The sequence below is a fragment of the Oncorhynchus nerka genome, linkage group LG14, assembly GCF_034236695.1.
Source record: "Oncorhynchus nerka isolate Pitt River linkage group LG14, Oner_Uvic_2.0, whole genome shotgun sequence".
Lineage (NCBI taxonomy): Eukaryota > Metazoa > Chordata > Actinopteri > Salmoniformes > Salmonidae > Oncorhynchus > Oncorhynchus nerka.
Window position 1 is genome coordinate 9948778 of NC_088409.1, and position 21803 is coordinate 9970580.

At 48.3% G+C, this 21803-nt stretch overlaps 1 protein-coding gene across 1 annotated transcript in view; it reads right to left on the reverse strand.

Moving 5' to 3' along the window:
* Positions 1-21803, reverse strand: part of colec10 (collectin sub-family member 10 (C-type lectin)) — a 34348-nt gene that overhangs the window by 6273 nt on the left and 6272 nt on the right. Inside the window, exon 3 of the mRNA XM_065027328.1 lies at positions 15367-15438. Within this exon, the coding sequence (XP_064883400.1) occupies positions 15367-15438 (72 nt within the window). The remainder of the gene's footprint in view (positions 1-15366; positions 15439-21803) is intronic.

The following is a 21803-nucleotide window of genomic DNA, read 5'->3' on the forward strand; positions in this document are numbered from 1 at the left end:
GGTGTTTTACCTCCTAACTGACAGGAAGGAGAATCAACCTCTCTCTACACTAGGTGTTTTACCCCCTAACTGACAGGAAGGAGAATCAACCTCTCTCTACACTAGGTGTTTTACCTCCTAACTGACAGGAAGGTGAATCAACCTCTCTACACTAGGTGTTTTACCCCCTAACTGACAGGAAGGTGAATCAACCTCTCTCTACACTAGGTGTTTTACCTCCTAACTGACAGGAAGGTGAATCAACCTCTCTCTACAGTAGGTGTTTTACCTCCTAACTGACAGGAAGGTGAATCAACCTCTCTCTACACTAGGTGTTTTACCTCCTAACTGACAGGAAGGTGAATCAACCTCTCTCTACACTAGGTGTTTTACCTCCTAACTGACAGGAAGGAGAATCAACCTCTCTCTACACTAGGTGTTTTACCTCCTAACTGACAGGAAGGAGAATCAACCTCTCTCTACACTAGGTGTTGTACCTCCTAACTGACAGGAAGGAGAATCAACCTCTCTCTACACTAGGTGTTTTACCTCCTAACTGACAGGAAGGTGAATCAACCTCTCTCTACACTAGGTGTTTTACCTCCTAACTGACAGGAAGGAGAATCAACCTCTCTCTACACTAGGTGTTTTACCTCCTAACTGACAGGAAGGAGAATCAACCTCTCTCTACACTAGGTGTTTTACCTCCTAACTGACAGGAAGGAGAATCAACCTCTCTCTACACTAGGTGTTTTACCTCCTAACTGACAGGAAGGAGAATCAACCTCTCTCTACACTAGGTGTTTTACCTCCTAACTGACAGGAAGGTGAATCAACCTCTCTCTACACTAGGTGTTTTACCTCCTAACTGACAGGAAGGTGAATCAACCTCTCTCTACACTAGGTGTTTTACCCCCTAACTGACAGGAAGGTGAATCAACCTCTCTCTACACTAGGTGTTTTACCTCCTAACTGGCAGGAAGGAGAATCAACCTCTCTCTACACTAGGTGTTTATCCCCTAACTGGCAGTTTATAAATTAGGGGAAGTAAGTAGATTACCGACACAACACAGGTTGTTTTTATGACAGTTGGAACCGGAGGGCAATAATGTGTAGGTGTCACATTATCGTGTCACAAAATAGCTGAAGGATCTGAGATTTTCACTGAGATTGATTTGAAGGCTTTTCTCTTGACTTGATACAGCTTCATGAAATACCCTTTATTTTCTCACAGTTACCTGGGACAATAGTACCAGCATAGTGTTTTTATATATTAACCCAAATATGAATATGTTTTGATTATTGTTAAGACTTAACCTACTAAATTCATAGTGTCATTATGTGTCTGCTAAGTGAGGTCTGGATTTCTGTAGGTCTGTCAAAGCATTACAGACAGGATTGACCAGACTCTTTCTGTAGCTCTGTCAAAGCATTACAGACAGGATTGACCAGACTCTTTCTGTAGCTCTGTCAAAGCATTACAGACAGGATTGACCAGACTCTTTCTGTAGCTCTGTCAAAGCATTACAGACAGGATTGACCAGACTCTTTCTGTAGCTCTGTCAAAGCATTACAGACAGGATTGACCAGACTCTTTCTGTAGCTCTGTCAAAGCATTACAGACAGGATTGACCAGACTCTTTCTGTTTACATACAGCTCTGTCAAAGCATTACAGACAGGATTGACCAGACTCTTTCTGTAGCTCTGTCAAAGCATTACAGACAGGATTGACCAGACTCTTTCTGTAGCTCTGTCAAACATTACAGACAGCTCTGAAGACATTAGTGACCAGACTCTTGACCAGGCTCTTAGAAAGTTTAGTGCACTACTGTTGACCAGCTCTGGTAGAGTAGTGACTGAGGCTCACACTCTGTTGACCAGGCTCTGATAGAAAGTAGTGCACTACTGTTAACCAGGCTCAGACAGTGCACTACTGTTAACCAGGCTCTGAAAGAGTGCCTACTGTTGATCAGGTTAGTGCACTACTGTTAACCTGGCTTCAGAGGGGCTGCATCTGACTGAAAGTAGTGCACACCTTAACCAGGCTCTGTAGAAAGTAGTGCACTACTGTTAACCAGGCTCTGGTAGAAAGTAGTGCACTACTGTTAACCAGGCTCTGATAGAAAGTAGTGCACTACTGTTAACCAGGCTCTGGTAGAAAGTAGTGCACTACTGTTAACCAGGCTCTGGTAGAAAGTAGTGCACTACTGTTAACCAGGCTCTGATAGAAAGTAGTGCACTACTGTTAACCAGGCTCTGATAGAAAGTAGTGCACTACTGTTGACCAGGCTCTGATAGAAAGTAGTGCACTACTGTTAACCAGGCTCTGGCAGAAAGTAGTGCACTACTGTTAACCAGGCTCTGACTGAAAGTAGTGCACTACTGTTGATCAGGCTCTGGTAGAAAGTAGTGCACTACTGTTAACCTGGCTCTGGTAGAAAGTAGTGCACTACTGTTAACCAGGCTCTGACTGAAAGTAGTGCACTACTGTTGACCAGGCTCTGGTAGAAAGTAGTGCACTACTGTTGACCAGGCTCTGACTGAAAGTAGTGCACTACTGTTGACCAGGCTCTGATAGAAAGTAGTGCACTACTGTTAACCAGGCTCTGGTAGAAAGTAGTGCACTACTGTTAACCAGGCTCTGGTAGAAAGTAGTGCACTACTGTTGACCAGGCTCTGATAGAAAGTAGTGCACTACTGACTGAAAGTAGTGCACTACTGTTGACCAGGCTCTGATAGAAAGTAGTGCTCACTACTGTTAACCAGGCTCTGACTGCACTACTGTTGACCAGGCTCTGGTAGAAAGTAGTGCACTACTGTTGACCAGGCTCTGGTAGAAAGTAGTGCACTACTGTTGACCAGGCTCTGGTAGAAAGTAGTGCACTACTGTTAACCAGGCTCTGGTAGAAAGTAGTGCACTACTGTTGACCAGGCTCTGACCAGGCTCTAGAAAGTAGTGCACTACTGTGACCAGGCTCTGACTGAAAGAGTGCACTACTGTTGACCAGGCTCTGGTGAAAGTAGTGCACTACTGTTAACCAGGCTCTGACTGAAAGTAGTGCACTACTGTTAACCAGGCTCTGACTGAAAGTAGTGCACTACTGTTGACCAGGCTCTGGTAGAAAGTAGTGCACTACTGTTGACCAGGCTCTGACTGAAAGTAGTGCACTACTGTTGACCAGGCTCTGATAGAAAGTAGTGCACTACTGTTAACCAGGCTCTGGTAGAAAGTAGTGCACTACTGTTAACCAGGCTCTGGTAGAAAGTAGTGCACTACTGTTGACCAGGCTCTGACTGAAAGTAGTGCACTACTGTTGACCAGGCTCTGATAGAAAGTAGTGCACTACTGTTGACCAGGCTCTGATAGAAAGTAGTGCACTACTGTTGACCAGGCTCTGACTGAAAGTAGTGCACTACTGTTAACCAGGCTCTGACTGAAAGTAGTGCACTACTGTTGACCAGGCTCTGGTAGAAAGTAGTGCACTACTGTTGACCAGGCTCTGGTAGAAAGTAGTGCACTACTGTTGACCAGGCTCTGGTAGAAAGTAGTGCACTACTGTTGACCAGGCTCTGGTAGAAAGTAGTGCACTACTTTTGACCAGGCTCTGGTAGAAAGTAGTGCACTACTGTTGACCAGGCTCTGACTGAAAGTAGTGCACTACTGTTGACCAGGCTCTGACTGAAAGTAGTGCACTACTGTTGACCAGGCTCTGATAGAAAGTAGTGCACTACTGTTGACCAGGCTCTGGTAGAAAGTAGTGCACTACTGTTGACCAGGCTCTGACTGAAAGTAGTGCACTACTGTTAACCAGGCTCTGATAGAAAGTAGTGCACTACTGTTGACCAGGCTCTGATAGAAAGTAGTGCACTACTGTTAACCAGGCTCTGATAGAAAGTAGTGCACTACTGTTAACCAGGCTCTGATAGAAAGTAGTGCACTACTGTTAACCAGGCTCTGGTAGAAAGTAGTGCACTACTGTTAACCAGGCTCTGGTAGAAAGTAGTGCACTACTGTTACCCAGGCTCTGATAGAAAGTAGTGCACTACTGTTAACCAGGCTCTGGTAGAAAGTAGTGCACTACTGTTACCCAGGCTCTGATAGAAAGTAGTGCACTACTGTTACCCAGGCTCTGGTAGAAAGTAGTGCACTATACAGGGAATAGACGGCATTTGAGATGTACACAGGGTTTCAAGGAGGACATCATGGTTGAGCTCTCAGTAAACATGTTCCTGACACCTAAATATGAGTCCCTTCCAAGCTGATCACATTGACGACCGTGGAAAATAATTCTCTACTAGCAGACCTGGGTTCAAATACTGTTCGATACTAATACTGTCACGCCCTGACCTTAGACATCCTGTTTATGTCTCTATTTTGGTTTGGTCAGGGTGTGATTTGGGGTGGGTATTCTATGTTCTATTATGTTTATTTCTATGTTTTGGCGGGTAGGGTTCTCAATCAGGGACAGCTGTCTATCGTTGTCTCTGATTGAGAACCATACTTAGGTAGCCCTTTTTCCCACCTTTCTTGGTGGGAAGTTGACTTTGTTTATGGCACATAGCCTTTAGCTTCACGGTTTGGTTTGTAGTGTTTATTGTTTTGTTCAGCGTCTTTTCTAATAATAATAATAATAATAATAATATGTACGCTCATCACGCTGCACCTTGGTCCTCTTCATTCAACGGCCATGACAAATACTATTAACAGTAACATCACTTTATTGGTCAATTGCACACGAGGTCCAACGGAACTTTGACTTCTGATTTAACCCCTCAGAAAGACACACACACACACACATACTGTTTTTTTTTTGATAGGAGGGGTGGGAGGTGCCACACTGGGCACCTGGGGAGCTGTAGTGAAGGGTTAAGTGCCTTGCTCAAGGGCACAAAGGCAGCTAGGCAAATCCTTTATCTGTGCTTGATTGAGCTTGCCTGGCTAAATAGACCGATAGAATAGTCCCAACAGTGTCTGATACTACAGGCAGGCTAGAGCACTGTAACCCTGTCTGGCTGATACTACAGGCCAGGCTAGAGCACTGTAACCCCTGTCTGTCTGATACTACAGGCAGGCCAGGCTAGAGCACTGTAACCCTGTCTGTCTGATACTACAGGCCAGGCTAGAGCACTGTATCCCCTGTCTGTCTGATACTACAGGCAGGCTAGAGCACTGTATCCCCTGTCTGTCTGATACTACAGGCCAGGCTAGAGCACTGTAACCCCTGTCTGTCTGATACTACAGGCCAAGCTAGAGCACTGTATCCCCTGTCTGTCTGATACTACAGGCCAGGCTAGAGCACTGTAACCCCTGTCTGTCTGATACTACAGGCAGGCTAGAGCACTGTATCCCCTGTCTGTCTGATACTACAGGCAGGCTAGCGCACTGTAACCCCTGTCTGTCTGATACTACAGGCAGGCTAGAGCACTGTAACCCCTGTCTGTCTGATACTACAGGCAGGCAGGCTGACCCCTGTCTGTCACTACAGGCAGGCTAGAGCACTGTAACCCCTGTCTGTCTGATACTAGGCAGGCACTGTAACCCCTGTCTGCTAGCAGGCACTGCACTGTAACCCCTGTCTGTCTGATACTACAGGCCAGGCTAGAGCACTGTAACCCCTGTCTGTCTGATACTACAGGCAGGCCAGGCTAGAGCACTGTAACCCCTGTCTGTCTGATACTACAGGCAGGCTAGAGCACTGTATCCCCTGTCTGTCTGATACTACAGGCAGGCCAGGCTAGAGCACTGTAACCCCTGTCTGTCTGATACTACAGGCCAGGCTAGAGCACTGTAACCCCTGTCTGTCTGATACAGGCAGGCCAGGCTAGAGCACTGTAACCCTGTCCTGTCTGATACTACAGGCAGGCTAGAGCACTGTAACCCCTGTCTGTCTGATACTACAGGCCAGGCTAGAGCACTGTAACCCTGTCTGACTGATACTACAGGCAGGCTAGAGCACTGTAACCCCTGTCTGTCTGATACTACAGGCAGGCTAGAGCACTGTAACCCCTGTCTGTCTGATACTACAGGCCAGGCTAGAGCACTGTAACCCCTGTCTGTCTGATACTACAGGCAGAGCACTGTCCCCTGTCTGTCTGGCAGGCCAGGCTAGAGCAATGTAACCCTGTCTCTGATACTACAGGCCAGGCTAGAGCACTGTAACCCTGTCTGTCTGATACTAGAGCACTGTAACCCCTGTCTGTCTGATACTACAGGCCAGGCTAGAGCACTGTAACCCCTGTCTGTCTGATACTACAGGCAGGCTAGAGCACTGTAACCCCTGTCTGTCTGATACAGGCAGGCTAGGCAGTCTGCAGGCAGGCTAGAGCACTGTAACCCCTGTCTGTCTGATACTACAGGCAGGCTAGAGCACTGTAACCCCTGTCTGTCTGATACTACAGGCAGGCTAGAGCACTGATACTACAGGCAGGCCCTGTAACCCCTGTCTGTCTGATACTACAGGCCAGGCTAGAGCACAGGTCTGATACTACAGGCAGGCTAGAGCACTGTAACCCTGTCTGTCTGATACTACAGGCAGGCTAGAGCACTGTAACCCCTGTCTGTCTGATACTACAGGCCAGGCTAGAGTCTGTCTGTAAGGCCAGGCCCTGTCTGTCTGATACTACAGGCAGGCAGGCTAACCCCTGTCTGTCTGAGGCACTGTAACCCCTGTCTGTCTGATACTACAGGCAGGCTAGAGCACTGTAACCCCTGTCTGTCTGATACTACAGGCCAGGCTAGAGCACTGTACAGGCCAGGCCCTGTCTGTCTGTCTGATACTACAGGCAGGCTAGAGCACTGTAACCCTGTCTGTCTGATACTACAGGCCCTGTCTGTCTCTGATACTACAGGCAGGCTAGAGCACTGTAACCCCTGTCTGTCTGATACTACACAGGCAGTCTGTCTGATACTACAGGAGCACTGTAACCCCTGTCTGTCTGATACTACAGGCCAGGCTAGAGCACTGTAACCCCTGTCTGTCTGATACTACAGGCAGGCTAGAGCACTGTAACCCCTGTCTGTCTGATACTACAGGCAGGCTAGAGCACTGTAACCCCTGTCTGTCTGATACAGGCCAGGCTAGAGCACAGTCTGTCTGATACTACAGGCCAGGCTAGAGCACTGTAACCCCTGTCTGTCTGATACTACAGGCACAGGCACAGGCTACAGGCCAGGCTAGAGCACTGTAACCCCTGTCTGTCTGATACTACAGGCAGGCCAGGCTAGAGCACTGTAACCCCTGTCTGTCTGATACTACAGGCCAGGCTAGAGCACTGTAACCCCTGTCTGTCTGATACTACAGGCCAGGCTAGAGCACTGTAACCCCTGTCTGTCTGATACTACACAGGCCAGGCTAGAGCACTGTAACCCTGTCTGTCTGATACTACAGGCCAGGCTAGAACACTGTAACCCTGTCTGTCTGATACTACAGGCCAGGCTGATACTACAGCACTGTAACCCCTGTCTGTCTGATACTACAGGCAGGCCAGGCTAGAGCACTGTAACCCCTGTCTGTCTGATACTACAGGCCAGGCTAGAGCACTGTAACCCCTGTCTGTCTGATACTACAGGCAGGCTAGAGCACTGTAACCCCTGTCTGTCTGACTACAGGCAGGCCAGGCTACTGTAACCCTGTCTGGATACTACAGGCCAGGCTAGAGCACTGTAACCCCTGTCTGTCTGATACTACAGGCCAGGCTAGAGCACTGTAACCCCTGTCTGTCTGATACTACAGGCCAGGCTAGAGCACTGTAACCCCTGTCTGTCTGATACTACAGGCCAGGCTAGAGCACTGTAACCCTGTCTGTCTGATACTACAGGCAGGCTAGAGCACTGTAACCCCTGTCTGTCTGATACTACAGGCAGGCCAGGCTAGAGCACTGTAACCCCTGTCTGTCTGATACTACAGGCCAGGCTAGAGCACTGTAACCCCTGTCTGTCTGATACTACAGGCAGGCTAGAGCACTGTAACCTCTGTCTGTCTGATACTACAGGCAGGCTAGAGCACTGTAACCCCTGTCTGTCTGATACTACAGGCCAGGCTAGAGCACTGTAACCCCTGTCTGTCTGATACTACAGGCCAGGCTAGAGCACTGTAACCCCTGTCTGTCTGATACTACAGGATACTACAGGCAGGCTAGAGCACTGTAACCCCTGTCTGTCTGATACTACAGGCCAGGCTAGCACTGTAACCCCTGTCTGCACTGTAAGCACCCCTGTCTGTCTGATACTACAGGCAGGCTATAACTACAGGCAGGCTAGAGCCCTGTATCCCCTGTCTGTCTGATACTACAGGCAGGCTAGAGCACTGTAACCCCTGTCTGTCTGATACTACAGGCCAGGCTAGAGCACTGTATCCCCTGTCTGTCTGATACTACAGGCAGGCTAGAGCACTGTAACCCCTGTCTGTCTGATACTACAGGCAGGCTAGAGCACTGTAACCCCTGTCTGTCTGATACTACAGGCAGGCTAGAGCACTGTAACCCCTGTCTGTCTGATACTACAGGCAGGCTAGAACACTTAACCCCTGTCTGTCTGATACTACACAGGCCAGGCTAGAGCACTGTAACCCCTGTCTGTCTGATACTACAGGCCAGGCTAGAGCACAACCCCTGTCTGTCTGATACTACAGGCAGGCCAGGCTAGAGCACTGTAACCCCTGTCTGTCTGATACTACAGGCAGGCTAGAGCACTGTAACCCCTGTCTGTCTGATACTACAGGCAGGCCAGGCTAGGCACTGTAACCCCTGTCTGTCTGATACAGGCAGGCTAAGCACTGTAACCCCTGTCTGTCTGATACTACAGGCAGGCTAGAGCACTGTAACCCCTGTCTGTCTGATACTACAGGCAGGCTAGACTGTAACAGGCCAGGCTAGAGCACTGTAACCCCTGTCTGTCTGATACTACAGGCAGGCTAGAGCACTGTAACCCTGTCTGTCTGATACTACAGGCAGGCCAGGACACTGTAACCCCTGTCTGTCTGATACTACAGGCAGGCTAGAGCACTGTAACCCCTGTCTGTCTGATACTAGGCAGGCACCCTGTCCATCTGATACTACAGGCACTAGAGCACTGTAACCCCTGTCTGTCTGATACTACAGGCAGGACACTGTAACCCCTGTCTGTCTGATACTACAGGCAGGCTAGAGCACATCCCCTGTCTGTCTGATACTACAGGCCAGGCTAGAGCACTGTAACCCCTGTCTGTCTGATACACAGCAGGCCAGGCAGCACTGTAACCCTGTCTGTCTGATACTACAGGCAGGCTAGAGCACTGTAACCCCTGTCTGTCTGATACTACAGGCCAGGCTAGAGCACTGTAACCCCTGTCTGTCTGATACTACAGGCCATGCACTGTAACCCTGTCTGTCTTACAGGCCAGGCTAGAGCACTGTAACCCCTGTCTGTCTGATACTTTTAGAGCACTGTAAGTCTGATACTACAGGAGCACCCCTGTCTGTCTGATACTACAGGCAGGCTAGAGCACTGTAACCCCTGTCTGTCTGATACTACAGGCAGGCCAACCCTGTCTGTCTGATACTACAGGCCAGGCTAGAGCACTGTAACCCCTGTCTGTCTGATACTACAGGCCAGGCTAGAGCACTGTAACCCCTGTCTGTCTGATACTACAGGCAGGCCAGGCTAGAGCACTGTAACCCTGTCCATCTGATACTACAGGCAGGCTAGAGCACTGTAACCCCTGTCTGTCTGATACTACAGGCAGGCTAGAGCACTGTAACCCCTGTCTGTCTGATACTACAGGCAGGCTAGAGCACTGTAACCCCTGTCTGTCTGATACTACAGGCAGGCTAGAGCACTGTAACCCCTGTCTGTCTGATACTACACAGGCTAGAGCACTGTAAGGCAGGCCAGGCTAGAGCACTGTAACCCCTGTCTGTCTGATACTACAGGCCAGGCTAGAGCACTGTAACCCCTGTCTGTCTGATACTACAGGCCAGGCTAGAGCACTGTAACCCCTGTCTGTCTGATACTACAGGCAGGCTAGAGCACTGTAACCCCTGTCTGTCTGATACTACAGGCAGGCTAGAGCACTGTAACCCCTGTCTGTCTGATACTACAGGCCAGGCTAGAGCACTGTAACCCTGTCTGTCTGATACTACAGGCAGGCTAGAGCACTGTAACCCCTGTCTGTCTGATACTACAGGCAGGCTAGAGCACTGTAACCCCTGTCTGTCTGATACTACAGGCAGGCTAGAGCACTGTAACCCCTGTCTGTCTGATACTACAGGCAGGCTAGAGCACTGTAACCCCTGTCTGTCTGATACTACAGGCCAGGCTAGAGCACTGTAACCCCTGTCTGTCTGATACTACAGGCCAGGCTAGAGCACTGTAACCCCTGTCTGTCTGATACTACACACACCCCTGTCTGTCTGCAGGCAGGCTAGAGCACTGTAACCCCTGTCTGTCTGATACTACAGGCAGGCCAGGCTAGAGCACTGTAACCCCTGTCTGTCTGATACTACAGGCCAGGCTAGAGGCCAGGCTGATACTACACAGGCCAGGCTAGAGCACTGTAACCCCTGTCTGTCACTACAGGCAGGCTAGAGCACTGTAACCCCTGTCTGTCTGATACTACAGGCCAGGCTAGAGCACTGTAACCCCTGTCTGTCTGATACTACAGGCAGGCTAGAGCACTGTAACCCCTGTCTGTCTGATACTACAGGCAGGCTAGAGCACTGTATCCCCTGTCTGTCTGATACTACAGGCAGGCTAGAGCACTGTAACCCCTGTCTGTCTGATACTACAGGCAGGCAGGCACAGTCTGCTAGAGCACTGTAACCCCTGTCTGTCTGATACTACAGGCAGGCTAGAGCACTGTAACCCCTGTCTGTCTGATACTACAGGCAGGCTAGAGCACTGTAACCCCTGTCTGTCTGATACTACAGGCTACAGCTAACCCCTGTCTGTCTGATACTACAGGCCAGGCTAAGCACTGTAACCCCTGTCTGTCTGATACTACAGGCAGGCTAGAGCAGTCTGTCTGCTAGAGCACTGTAACCCCTGTCTGTCTGATACTACAGGCCAGGCTAGAGCACTGTAACCCCTGTCTGTCTGATACTACAGGCCAGGCTAGAGCACTGTAACCCCTGTCTGTCTGATACTACAGGCAGGCTAGAGCACTGTAAGTCTGATACTACAGGCAGGCTAGAGCACTGTAACCCTGTCTGTCTGATACTACACAGGCCAGGCTAGAGCACTGTAACTGATACTACAGGCCAGGCTAGAGCACTGTAACCCCTGTCTGTCTGATACTACAGGCACAGGCACACCCCTGTCTGTCTGATACTACAGGCCAGGCTAGAGCACTGTAACCCCTGTCTGTCTGATACTACAGGCCAGGCTAGAGCACTGTATCCCCTGTCTGTCTGATACTACAGGCAGGCTAGAGCACTGTAACCCCTGTCTGTCTGATACTACAGGCAGGCCAGGCTAGAGCACTGTAACCCCTGTCTGTCTGATACTACAGGCCAGGCTAGAGCACTGTATCCCCTGTCTGTCTGATACTACAGGCCAGGCTAGAGCACTGTAACCCCTGTCTGTCTGATACTACAGGCAGGCTAGAGCACTGTAACCCCTGTCTGTCTGATACTGATACAGGCCAGGCAGAGCACTGTAACCCCTGTCTGGATACTACAGGCCAGGCTAGAGCACTGTAACCCTGTCTGTCTGATACTACAGGCCAGGCTAGAGCACTGTAACCCCTGTCTGTCTGATACTACAGGCCAGGCTAGAGCACTGTAACCCCTGTCTGTCTGATACTACAGGCAGGCTAGAGCACTGTAACCCCTGTCTGTCTGATACTACAGGCAGGCCAGGCTAGAGCACTGTAACCCCTGTCTGTCTGATACTACAGGCCAGGCTAGAGCACTGTAACCCCTGTCTGTCTGATACTACAGGCAGGCCAGGCTAGAGCACTGTAACCCCTGTCTGTCTGATACTACAGGCAGGCTAGAGCACTGTAACCCCTGTCTGTCTGATACTACAGGCCAGGCTAGAGCACTGTAACCCCTGTCTGTCTGATACTACAGGCCAGGCTAGAGCACTGTAACCCCTGTCTGTCTGATACTACAGGCAGGCTAGAGCACTGTAACCCTGTCTGTCTGATACTACAGGCAGGCTAGAGCACTGTAACCCCTGTCTGTCTGATACTAACAGATACTACAGGCTAGAGCACTGTAACCCCTGTCTGTCTGATACTACAGGCAGGTCTGTCTGATACTACAGGCAGGCTAGAGCACTGTAACCCCTGTCTGTCTGATACTACAGGCAGGCTAGAGCACTGTAACCCCTGTCTGTCTGATACTACAGGCAGGCTAGAGACTGTAACCCCTGTCTGTCTGATACTAGGCTAGAGCACTGTAACCCCTGTCTGTCTGATACTACAGGCAGGCTAGAGCACTGTAACCCCTGTCTGTCTGATACTACAGGCAGGCTAGAGCACTGTAACCCCTGTCTGTCTGATACTACAGGCAGGCTAGAGCCCTGTAACCCCTGTCTGCTGATACTACAGGCCAGGCTAGAGCACTGTAACCCCTGTCTGTCTGATACTACAGGCAGGTTAGAGCACTGTAACCCCTGTCTGTCACTACTGTCCACCCTGTCTGTCTGATACTACAGGCAGGCTAGAGCACTGTAACCCCTGTCTGTCTGATACTACAGGCCAGGCAAGCACTGTAACCCCTGTCTGTCTGATACTACAGGCAGGCTAGAGCACTGTAACCCCTGTCTGTCTGATACTACAGGCAGGCTAGAGCACTGTAACCCCTGTCTGTCTGAGACAGGCAGGCTAGAGCACTGTAACCCCTGTCTGTCTGATACTACAGGCCAGGCTAGAGCACTGTAACCCTGTCTGTCTGATAAGGCAGGCAGGCTAGAGCACTGTAACCCCTGTCTGTCTGATACTACAGGCAGGCTAGAGCACTGTAACCCCTGTCTGTCTGATACTACAGGCAGGCTAGAGCACTGTAACCCCTGTCTGTCTGATACTACAGGCAGGCTAGAGCACTGTAACCCCTGTCTGTCTGATACTACAGGCAGGCTAGAGCACTGTAACCCCTGTCTGTCTGATACTACAGGCCAGGCTAGAGCACTGTAACCCCTGTCTGTCTGATACTACAGGCAGGCTAGAGCACTGTCCCCTGTCTGTCTGATACTACAGGCCAGGCTAGAGCAATGTAACCCCTGTCTGTCTGATACTACAGGCCAGGCTAGAGCACTGTAACCTCTGTCTGTCTGATACTACAGGCAGGCTAGAGCACTGTAACCCCTGTCTGTCTGATCTGATACTGAGCACTGTAACCCCTGTCTGTCTGATACAGGCCAGGCTAGAGCACTGTAACCCCTGTCTGTCTGATACTACAGGCAGGCTAGAGCACTGTAACCCCTGTCTGTCTGATACTACAGGCAGGCTAGAGCACTGTAACCCCTGTCTGTCTGATACTACAGGCTACAGGCAGGCCAGGCTAGAGCACTGTAACCCCTGTCTGTCTGATACTACAGGCAGGCTAGAGCACTGTCTGATACTACAGGCAGGCCCTGTCTGTCTGATACTACAGGCCAGGCTAGAGCACTGTAACCCCTGTCTGTCTGATACTACAGGCAGGCTAGAGCACTGTAACCCCTGTCTGTCTGATACTACAGGCAGGCTAGAGCACTGTAACCCCTGTCTGTCTGATACTACAGGCAGGCCAGGCTAGAGCACTGTAACCCCTGTCTGTCTGATACTACAGGCCAGGCTAGAGCACTGTATCCCCTGTCTGTCTGATACTACAGGCAGGCTAGAGCACTGTAACCCCTGTCTGTCTGATACTACAGGCAGGCTAGAGCACTGTAACCCCTGTCTGTCTGATACTACAGGCAGGCCAGGCTAGAGCACTGTAACCCCTGTCTGTCTGATACTACAGGCCAGGCTAGAGCACTGTATCCCCTGTCTGTCTGATACTACAGGCAGGCTAGAGCACTGTAACCCCTGTCTGTCTGATACTACAGGCAGGCCAGGCTAGAGCACTGTAACCCCTGTCTGTCTGATACTACAGGCCAGGCTAGAGCACTGTATCCCCTGTCTGTCTGATACTACAGGCCAGGCTAGAGCACTGTATCCCCTGTCTGTCTGATACTACAGGCCAGGCTAGAGCACTGTATCCCCTGTCTGTCTGATACTACAGGCCAGGCTAGAGCACTGTAACCCCTGTCTGTCTGATACTACAGGCCAGGCTAGAGCACTGTATCCCCTGTCTGTCTGATACTACAGGCAGGCTAGAGCACTGTAACCCCTGTCTGAGTTTGAGTTTATTTTTTATTTTTACAGGGACAGTGCACATTAATCAACGTTTCAGTAAAAGTGCCGGTTTTAGCCAGCCGGCCAATTTTCAACCGCAGTCCCTGGGCAGGTTATTAAAAACAATTACAATATAGACAATAGTAACATAGAACAAGCAAGACATAGCAACATAGGACAAGCAAGACATAGCATACAGACAGAGCAACATAGGACAAGCAAGACGTAGCATACAGACAGAGCAACATAGAACAAAAAGCAGCAAGACAAAATTCATAAAAGCAACAAAGTGTTTCCACACTCTCACTGAGACAGACAACAGACAACATGGAAAGCGGCAACACACAGCTAGGGACCATGTTCACAAATCTGATTGACCTTTAGCCATGTCTTCAAGCATTTTGTGAAAGTGTGATATGTGGTGCAGTTATGTGTGTCTGATGGCAGTGTATTCCAGATATGTCTGTCTGATACTACAGGCCAGGCTAGAGCACCGTAACCCCTGTCTGTCTGATACTACAGGCAGGCTAGAGCACCGTAACCCCTGTCTGTCTGATACTACAGGCAGGCCAGGCTAGAGCAAATGATCAAATAATGGAAAGATTTCAAATAGTATTTGAACCCAGGTCTGTCTAATAGATGCATCAACAACCCGAGTTGAAGGGTTGAATGGGAAGAGAGGCTGAATACATTGGATAAAAACCTAACAAGTACCTGTTTATGTAAAACAAACTTGATGAAGGTCTCTCCCAGGTAGTTTGGGTCTGGCAGTGTGTTTCTGTGGCTAAGCCCTAATGGCACCCTATTCCCTGTATAGTGCACTACTTTCGACCAGCCCTATGGGTAGTAGTGCACTACTTTCGACCAGTCCTATGGGTAGTAGTGCACTACTTTCGACCAGTCCTATGGGTAGTAGTGCACTACTTTCAACCAGCCCTATGGGTAGTAGTGCACTACTTTTAACCAGTCCTATGGCTGAATAGGGTGTCAGTAGAGACACGGCCTCTGTATCATTGGCCTGAGATGGAGCCAGAACAGTTTTCTTCTCCGTAAGCAGAATATTTCTCAGTCTGATTACTAAATGATTACCTTTGTCTCCAGCAGGACCCATCTTCCCCGTCCGGCCCTGCTCTCCTTTATCTCCGAGCTCCCCTGTCAGACCTGAGACAGAGGGTAGGAGAAGACTGGTGAACTGTCAGACCTGAGACAGAGGGTAGGAGAAGACTGGTGAACTGTCAGACCTGAGACAGAGGGTAGGAGAAGACTGGTGAACTGCCAGACCTGAGACAGAGGGTAGGAGAAGACTGGTGAACTGTCAGACCTGAGACAGAGGGTAGGAGAAGACTGGTGAACTGTCAGACCTGAGACAGAGGGTAGGAGAAGACTGGTGAACTGCCAGACCTGAGACAGAGGGTAGGAGAAGACTGGTGAACTGCCAGACCTGAGACAGAGGGTAGGAGAAGACTGGTGAACTGCCAGACCTGAGACTGAGACAGAGGGTAGGAGAAGACTGGTGAACTGTCAGACCTGAGACAGAGGGTAGGAGAAGACTGGTGAACTGTCAGACCTGAGACAGAGGGTAGGAGAAGACTGGTGAACTGTCAGACCTGAGACAGAGGGTAGGAGAAGACTGGTGAACTGTCAGACCTGAGACAGAGGGTAGGAGAAGACTGGTGAACTGTCAGACCTGAGACAGAGGGTAGGAGAAGACTGGTGAACTGTCAGACCTGAGACAGAGGGTAGGAGAAGACTGGTGAACTGTCAGACCTGAGACAGAGGGTAGGAGAAGACTGGTGAACTGCCAGACCTGAGACAGAGGGTAGGAGAAGACTGGTGAACTGCCAGACCTGAGACAGAGGGTAGGAGAAGACTGGTGAACTGCCAGACCTGAGACAGAGGGTAGGAGAAGACTGGTGAACTGTCAGACCTGAGACAGAGGGTAGGAGAAGACTGGTGAACTGCCAGACCTGAGACAGAGGGTAGGAGAAGACTGGTGAACTGACAGAGGGTAGGAGAAGACAGACCTGAGACAGAGGGTAGGAGAAGACTGGTGAACTGCCAGACCTGAGACAGAGGGTAGGAGAAGACTGTGAACTGAACTGACAGACCTGAGACAGAGGGTAGGAGAAGACTGGTGAACTGCCAGACCTGAGACAGAGGGTAGGAGAAGACTGGTGAACTGCCAGACCTGAGACAGAGGGTAGGAGAAGACTGGTGAACTGCCAGACCTGAGACAGAGGGTAGGAGAAGACTGGTGAACTGCCAGACCTGAGACAGAGGGTAGGAGAAGACTGGTGAACTGCCAGACCTGAGACAGAGGGTAGGAGAAGACTGGACTGTCAGACCTGAGACAGAGGGTAGGAGAAGACTGGTGAACTGCCAGACCTGAGACAGAGGGTAGGAGAAGACTGGTGAACTGCCAGACCTGAGACAGAGGGTAGGAGAAGACTGGTGAACTGTCAGACCTGAGACAGAGGGTAGGAGAAGACTGGTGAACTGCCAGACCTGAGACAGAGGGTAGGGAGAAGACTGGTGAACTGCCAGACCTGAGACAGAGGGTAGGAGAAGACTGGTGAACTGCCAGACCTGAGACAGAGGGTAGGAGAAGACTGGTGAACTGCCAGACCTGAGACAGAGGGTAGGAGAAGACTGGTGAACTGCCAGACCTGAGACAGAGGGTAGGAGAAGACTGGTGAACTGTCAGACCTGAGACAGAGGGTAGGAGAAGACTGGTGAACTGTCAGACCTGAGACAGAGGGTAGGAGAAGACTGGTGAACTGTCAGACCTGAGACAGAGGGTAGGAGAAGACTGGTGAACTGTCAGACCTGAGACAGAGGGTAGGAGAAGACTGGTGAACTGTCAGACCTGAGACAGAGGGTAGGAGAAGACTGGTGAACTGTCAGACCTGAGACAGAGGGTAGGAGAAGACTGGTGAACTGCCAGACCTGAGACAGAGGGTAGGAGAAGACTGGTGAACTGTCAGACCTGAGACAGAGGGTAGGAGAAGACTGGTGAACTGTCAGACCTGAGACAGAGGGTAGGAGAAGACTGGTGAACTGTCAGACCTGAGACAGAGGGTAGGAGAAGACTGGTGAACTGTCAGACCTGAGACAGAGAGGAGAAGAGTGAACTGTCAGACCTGAGACAGAGGGTAGGAGAAGACTGGTGAACTGTCAGACCTGAGACAGAGGGTAGGAGAAGACTGGTGAACTGTCAGACCTGAGACAGAGGGTAGGAGAAGACTGCCAGACCAAAAGGAAATTGTAAATAGGTAGAGAGAGTTTTTTTTTAGGTCTGTTTCTTTATTGCTGTTTTCTTATGGTTTGTATGGCAGTTAGGCTACTGATGGAATTTAAAGAGAGAAACTAAAGGCCAGAGAGAGAGAGAGGGGAGGGAGAGTGGGGGAGAGAGAAAGGGGGAGAGAGAAACTAAAGGCCAGAGAGAGGGGAGGGAGAGGGGGAGAGAGAAAGGGGAGAGAGAAACTCAAGGCCAGAGAGAGAGAGAGAGGGGAGGGAGAGGGGGAGAGAGAAAGGGGGAGAGAGAAACTAAAGGCCAGAGAGAGAGAGAGAGGGGAGGGAGAGGGGGAGAGAGAAGGAGGGGAGAGTGAGAGGGGGAGAGGTAGGGGGAGGGAGAGAGGGTGGAGAAAAATGGGAGGAGAGATAGAGAAGGTGAGAGAGAGAGAGAGGGGGGACTGAGAGGGGGAGAAAGGGGGAGTGAGGGGAGAGTGAGAGGGTGGAGAAAGAGAAAGAGGGGGAGAGGAAGAGGGGGAGAGAGAGAGAGAGCTAGGGGGAGAGAGAGACCCAACCAAATTAGACCCAACTAAATCGTGAGAAAACAAAAAGATAATTACTTGACACATGGAAATAAACAGTGCAAACTAGAATGCTATTTGGCCCTAAACAGAGAGTTCACAGTGGCAGAATACTTGACCACCGTGACTGACCCAAATTTAAGGAAAGCTTTGACTATGTACAGACTCAGTGAGCATAGCCTTGCTATTGAAACAGGCCGCCGTAGACAGACCTGGCTCTCAAGAGAAGACAGGCTATGTGCTCACTGCCCACAAAATGAGGTGGAAACTGAGCTGCACTTCCTAACCTCCTGCCAAATGTATAACCATTTTAGAGACACATAGTTCCCTCAGATTACATAGATCCACAAAGAATTTGAAAAACAAACCCAATTTTGATAAACTCCCATATCTACTGGGTGAAATACCACAGTGTTCCATCACAGCAGCAAGATTTCTGACCTGTTGCCACAAGAAAACGGCAACCAGTGAAGAACAAACACCATTGTAAATACAACCCATATTTATGTTTATTTATTTTCCCTTTTCTACATGAACTATTTGCACATAATTACAACACTGTATATATACATAATATGACGTTTGAAATGTCTTTATTCTTTTGGAACTTTTGTGAGTGTAATGTTTACTGTTAATTTTGATTGTTTATTTCACTTTTGTTTATTATCTACTTCACTTGCTTTGGCAATGTTAACATATTTGTCCTGTGCCAATAAAGCGCCTTGAATTGAATTGAGAGAGACGGATTGGGACATCTGCTTTTTATGCCAGAGCCGCTCTGCCAGGATCAAAATGAGTATTTCCTCAGGAAATAATAACTGATGCAGGACCCCCTTCCCAAAAGCCTGTACCACACATGAACCGTCTAGCACCAGTCAATATTGTTTTTCACAATGTATTTCAGCCATGTCCATTTGGATTGAATTGTAATTATTTTGTATCTTCACAGATTGTATAAAGCGTTGGTTTTTTTCTCCAGGTTGTGAGCTCTTATGTTGTTTTTCCAAATTAGACCTACTTTGGGGTTTTGTTCAACCTAGCATATGTACAGCTCAAGTATTTTAGTCATCATCATCATTTTTTAGCATAATTTCAGCTGACTGACAATTTCCTAACACACAGAAACATTTCTCAACATGGAACATCATCATTATGGTGTCTGCTTTCATATTCGAGCAGGTGGGACCTTTCAAATGATAGGCTGAACGTGAAGAGATGGTTTGATTGAGTCAGGAACAGTCATTATAAAACTGGTTGTTTGGATCCTGGATGCTGATTGGACGAGCCGTCTTGTATTGGCGGTCACAGACACACCTATGCCTGATAACGCTTCCCTCTGTAAAGTATCCCTGCGCCTCCATAGGACTATGATCATTGTGTTGCTGGCCGAATCATTTCTTGTATTTATCCCAACTCGCACATGATTTCCCCTTGCTTCCAGCCTAGCATTTAGTTTGGTAGGGCGGGGGATAATATAAGCCTAGCTGTCTGCCTGTTAGACTTCGGGAAACAGTGTTAAACTTTTGAATTTAGTACCATACGGTGAACGGTGCCCAGACGAGACCAGACAACTTTTTCTGAGACAGTCGAAATCACACATCAACGTCAGTATCATGGACATATCCAAGTAAATGCCAATAGAAAAAAAGAAGCTCAAACAAACGAAAATGCAGTTTGTGTACTGTTATTCAAGGTTCAATGTTTTGACGTGACTGAGTTAGCTGAAGTTGGTTAGCTATCTAAAGCAAGTGACGAGAACGGATGACCAGTCCTGTTGCATAGCAACTATGCAAAAATCATTTACAACTGGTTCAGGTCTGTAGCAACATGACCAAAATAACTAAAACCCAGATTATTCTGGTGGAATCATTCAATTGTATGTAATGACTTATCCAAATAACGTTTTTTTTTAATGAAAATATGTAACCATTGTTATTTTAAATATGTTGGTAAGAATTTTACAGGTCTGATTATTGATTAATTATCCACTACCTCAGTGGCTAAGCATCGAGCCGAACAATAACATTTATCTGCTGTGACTGTAGTCGTGATATTGCACTGCCTCTTGCACCTTATTGATTAATTATCCACTACCGATACAGGTCTGATTATTGATTAATTATCCACTACCGATACAGGTCTGATTATTGATTAATTATCCACTACCTATACAGGTCTGATTATTGATTAATTATCCACTACCGATACAGGTCTGATATTTATTAATTATATCAGGTCTGATTATTGATTAATTATCCACTACCGATACAGGTCTGATTATTGATTAATTATCCACTACCGATACAGGTCTGATTATTGATTAATTATCCACTACCTATACAGGTCTGATTATTGATTAATTATCCACTACCGATACAGGTCTGATTATTGATTAATTATCCACTACCGATACAGGTCTGATTATTGATACAGGTCTGATTATTGATTAATTATCCACTACCGATACAGGTCTGATTATTGATTAATTATCCACTACCGATAGGGGTCTGATTATTGATTAATTACCCACTACCGATTCAGGTCTGATTATTGATTAATTATCCACTACCTATATAGGTCTGATTATTGACATTTTCTCACTGATATTGCCTATGTTTAACCGGCAGTCAGAAGTTCAAGATGTCATTCTCTCATTTCACTTCCCCCTTTTCAAAGGCCAACCGTTGTAGCTTGTCTGATGACTCTCCTTCTCCCAGGTGCTGAAGGCACCAGCAGCAGATGCTCAGGAAAGGTTCTGAGAAAACTTTAGTTTAGTGGCACAAATGACACTCTATTCCCAAATACCTACACAGTGCACTGCTGTTGACCAGAGCCGTATGGGTCCTCGTCAAAAGTACTGTATTATTTAAGGAAAATGTGGCACCATTTGTGATGCATTTTAGTTTAGTGACCCTTTCATGCAATGTAAAATTAAAGGCAATTACACTTTGGCTTCAGTCAGTCTTAGCTTAATCAACGGCAGTAGTATGTGCAGTGGATATTTTAAACTCACTCTGATGGTTAGTAACCCTCTTTCAGCCCCATTTACATTTTAAACTCACTCTGATGGTTAGTAACCCTCTTTCAGCCCCATTTACATTTTAAACTCACTCTGATGGTTAGTAACCCTCTTTCAGCCCAATTTACATGTTAAACTCACTCTGATGGTTAGTAACCCTCTTTCAGCCCCATTTACATTTTAAACTCACTCTGATGGTTAGTAACCCTCTTTCAGCCCAATTTACATTTTAAACTCACTCTGATGGTTAGTAACCCTCTTTCAGCCCAATTTACATGTTAAAGTTACTCTAACATCTCTTAGTAAATGACCTGTAAAGGAAACTTTGATCAAGCTGAGTATTTACTGTACTGTCATGTAATGGATTTATAACGCATTACGTTATGGTGAACATACATCAAATCCAACCGAACAACAAACCTATACAGGAAACCAACACTGTTAGTTTTGTTATACACTGTGGGGTGAAGTTGAAAAAACAAGTCAACAAGTTTGCTTTGTTCTTTCTTTTTTGGGGGGGGAAATGACTCCCAACGGTCCTGGCTGGCATTTGTCTCTGTCTGTTGGTTCGATGATAGAGGTGTGTGTTTGTGAAAGAGGCCAGCCAGAAGTTCATTTAGCGCCTGGCCCTGCCTCCCTGTCTCCTACGTCCACCTCCCACAGAACATATATGGTGCTCCCGCCGACCGCTGGCC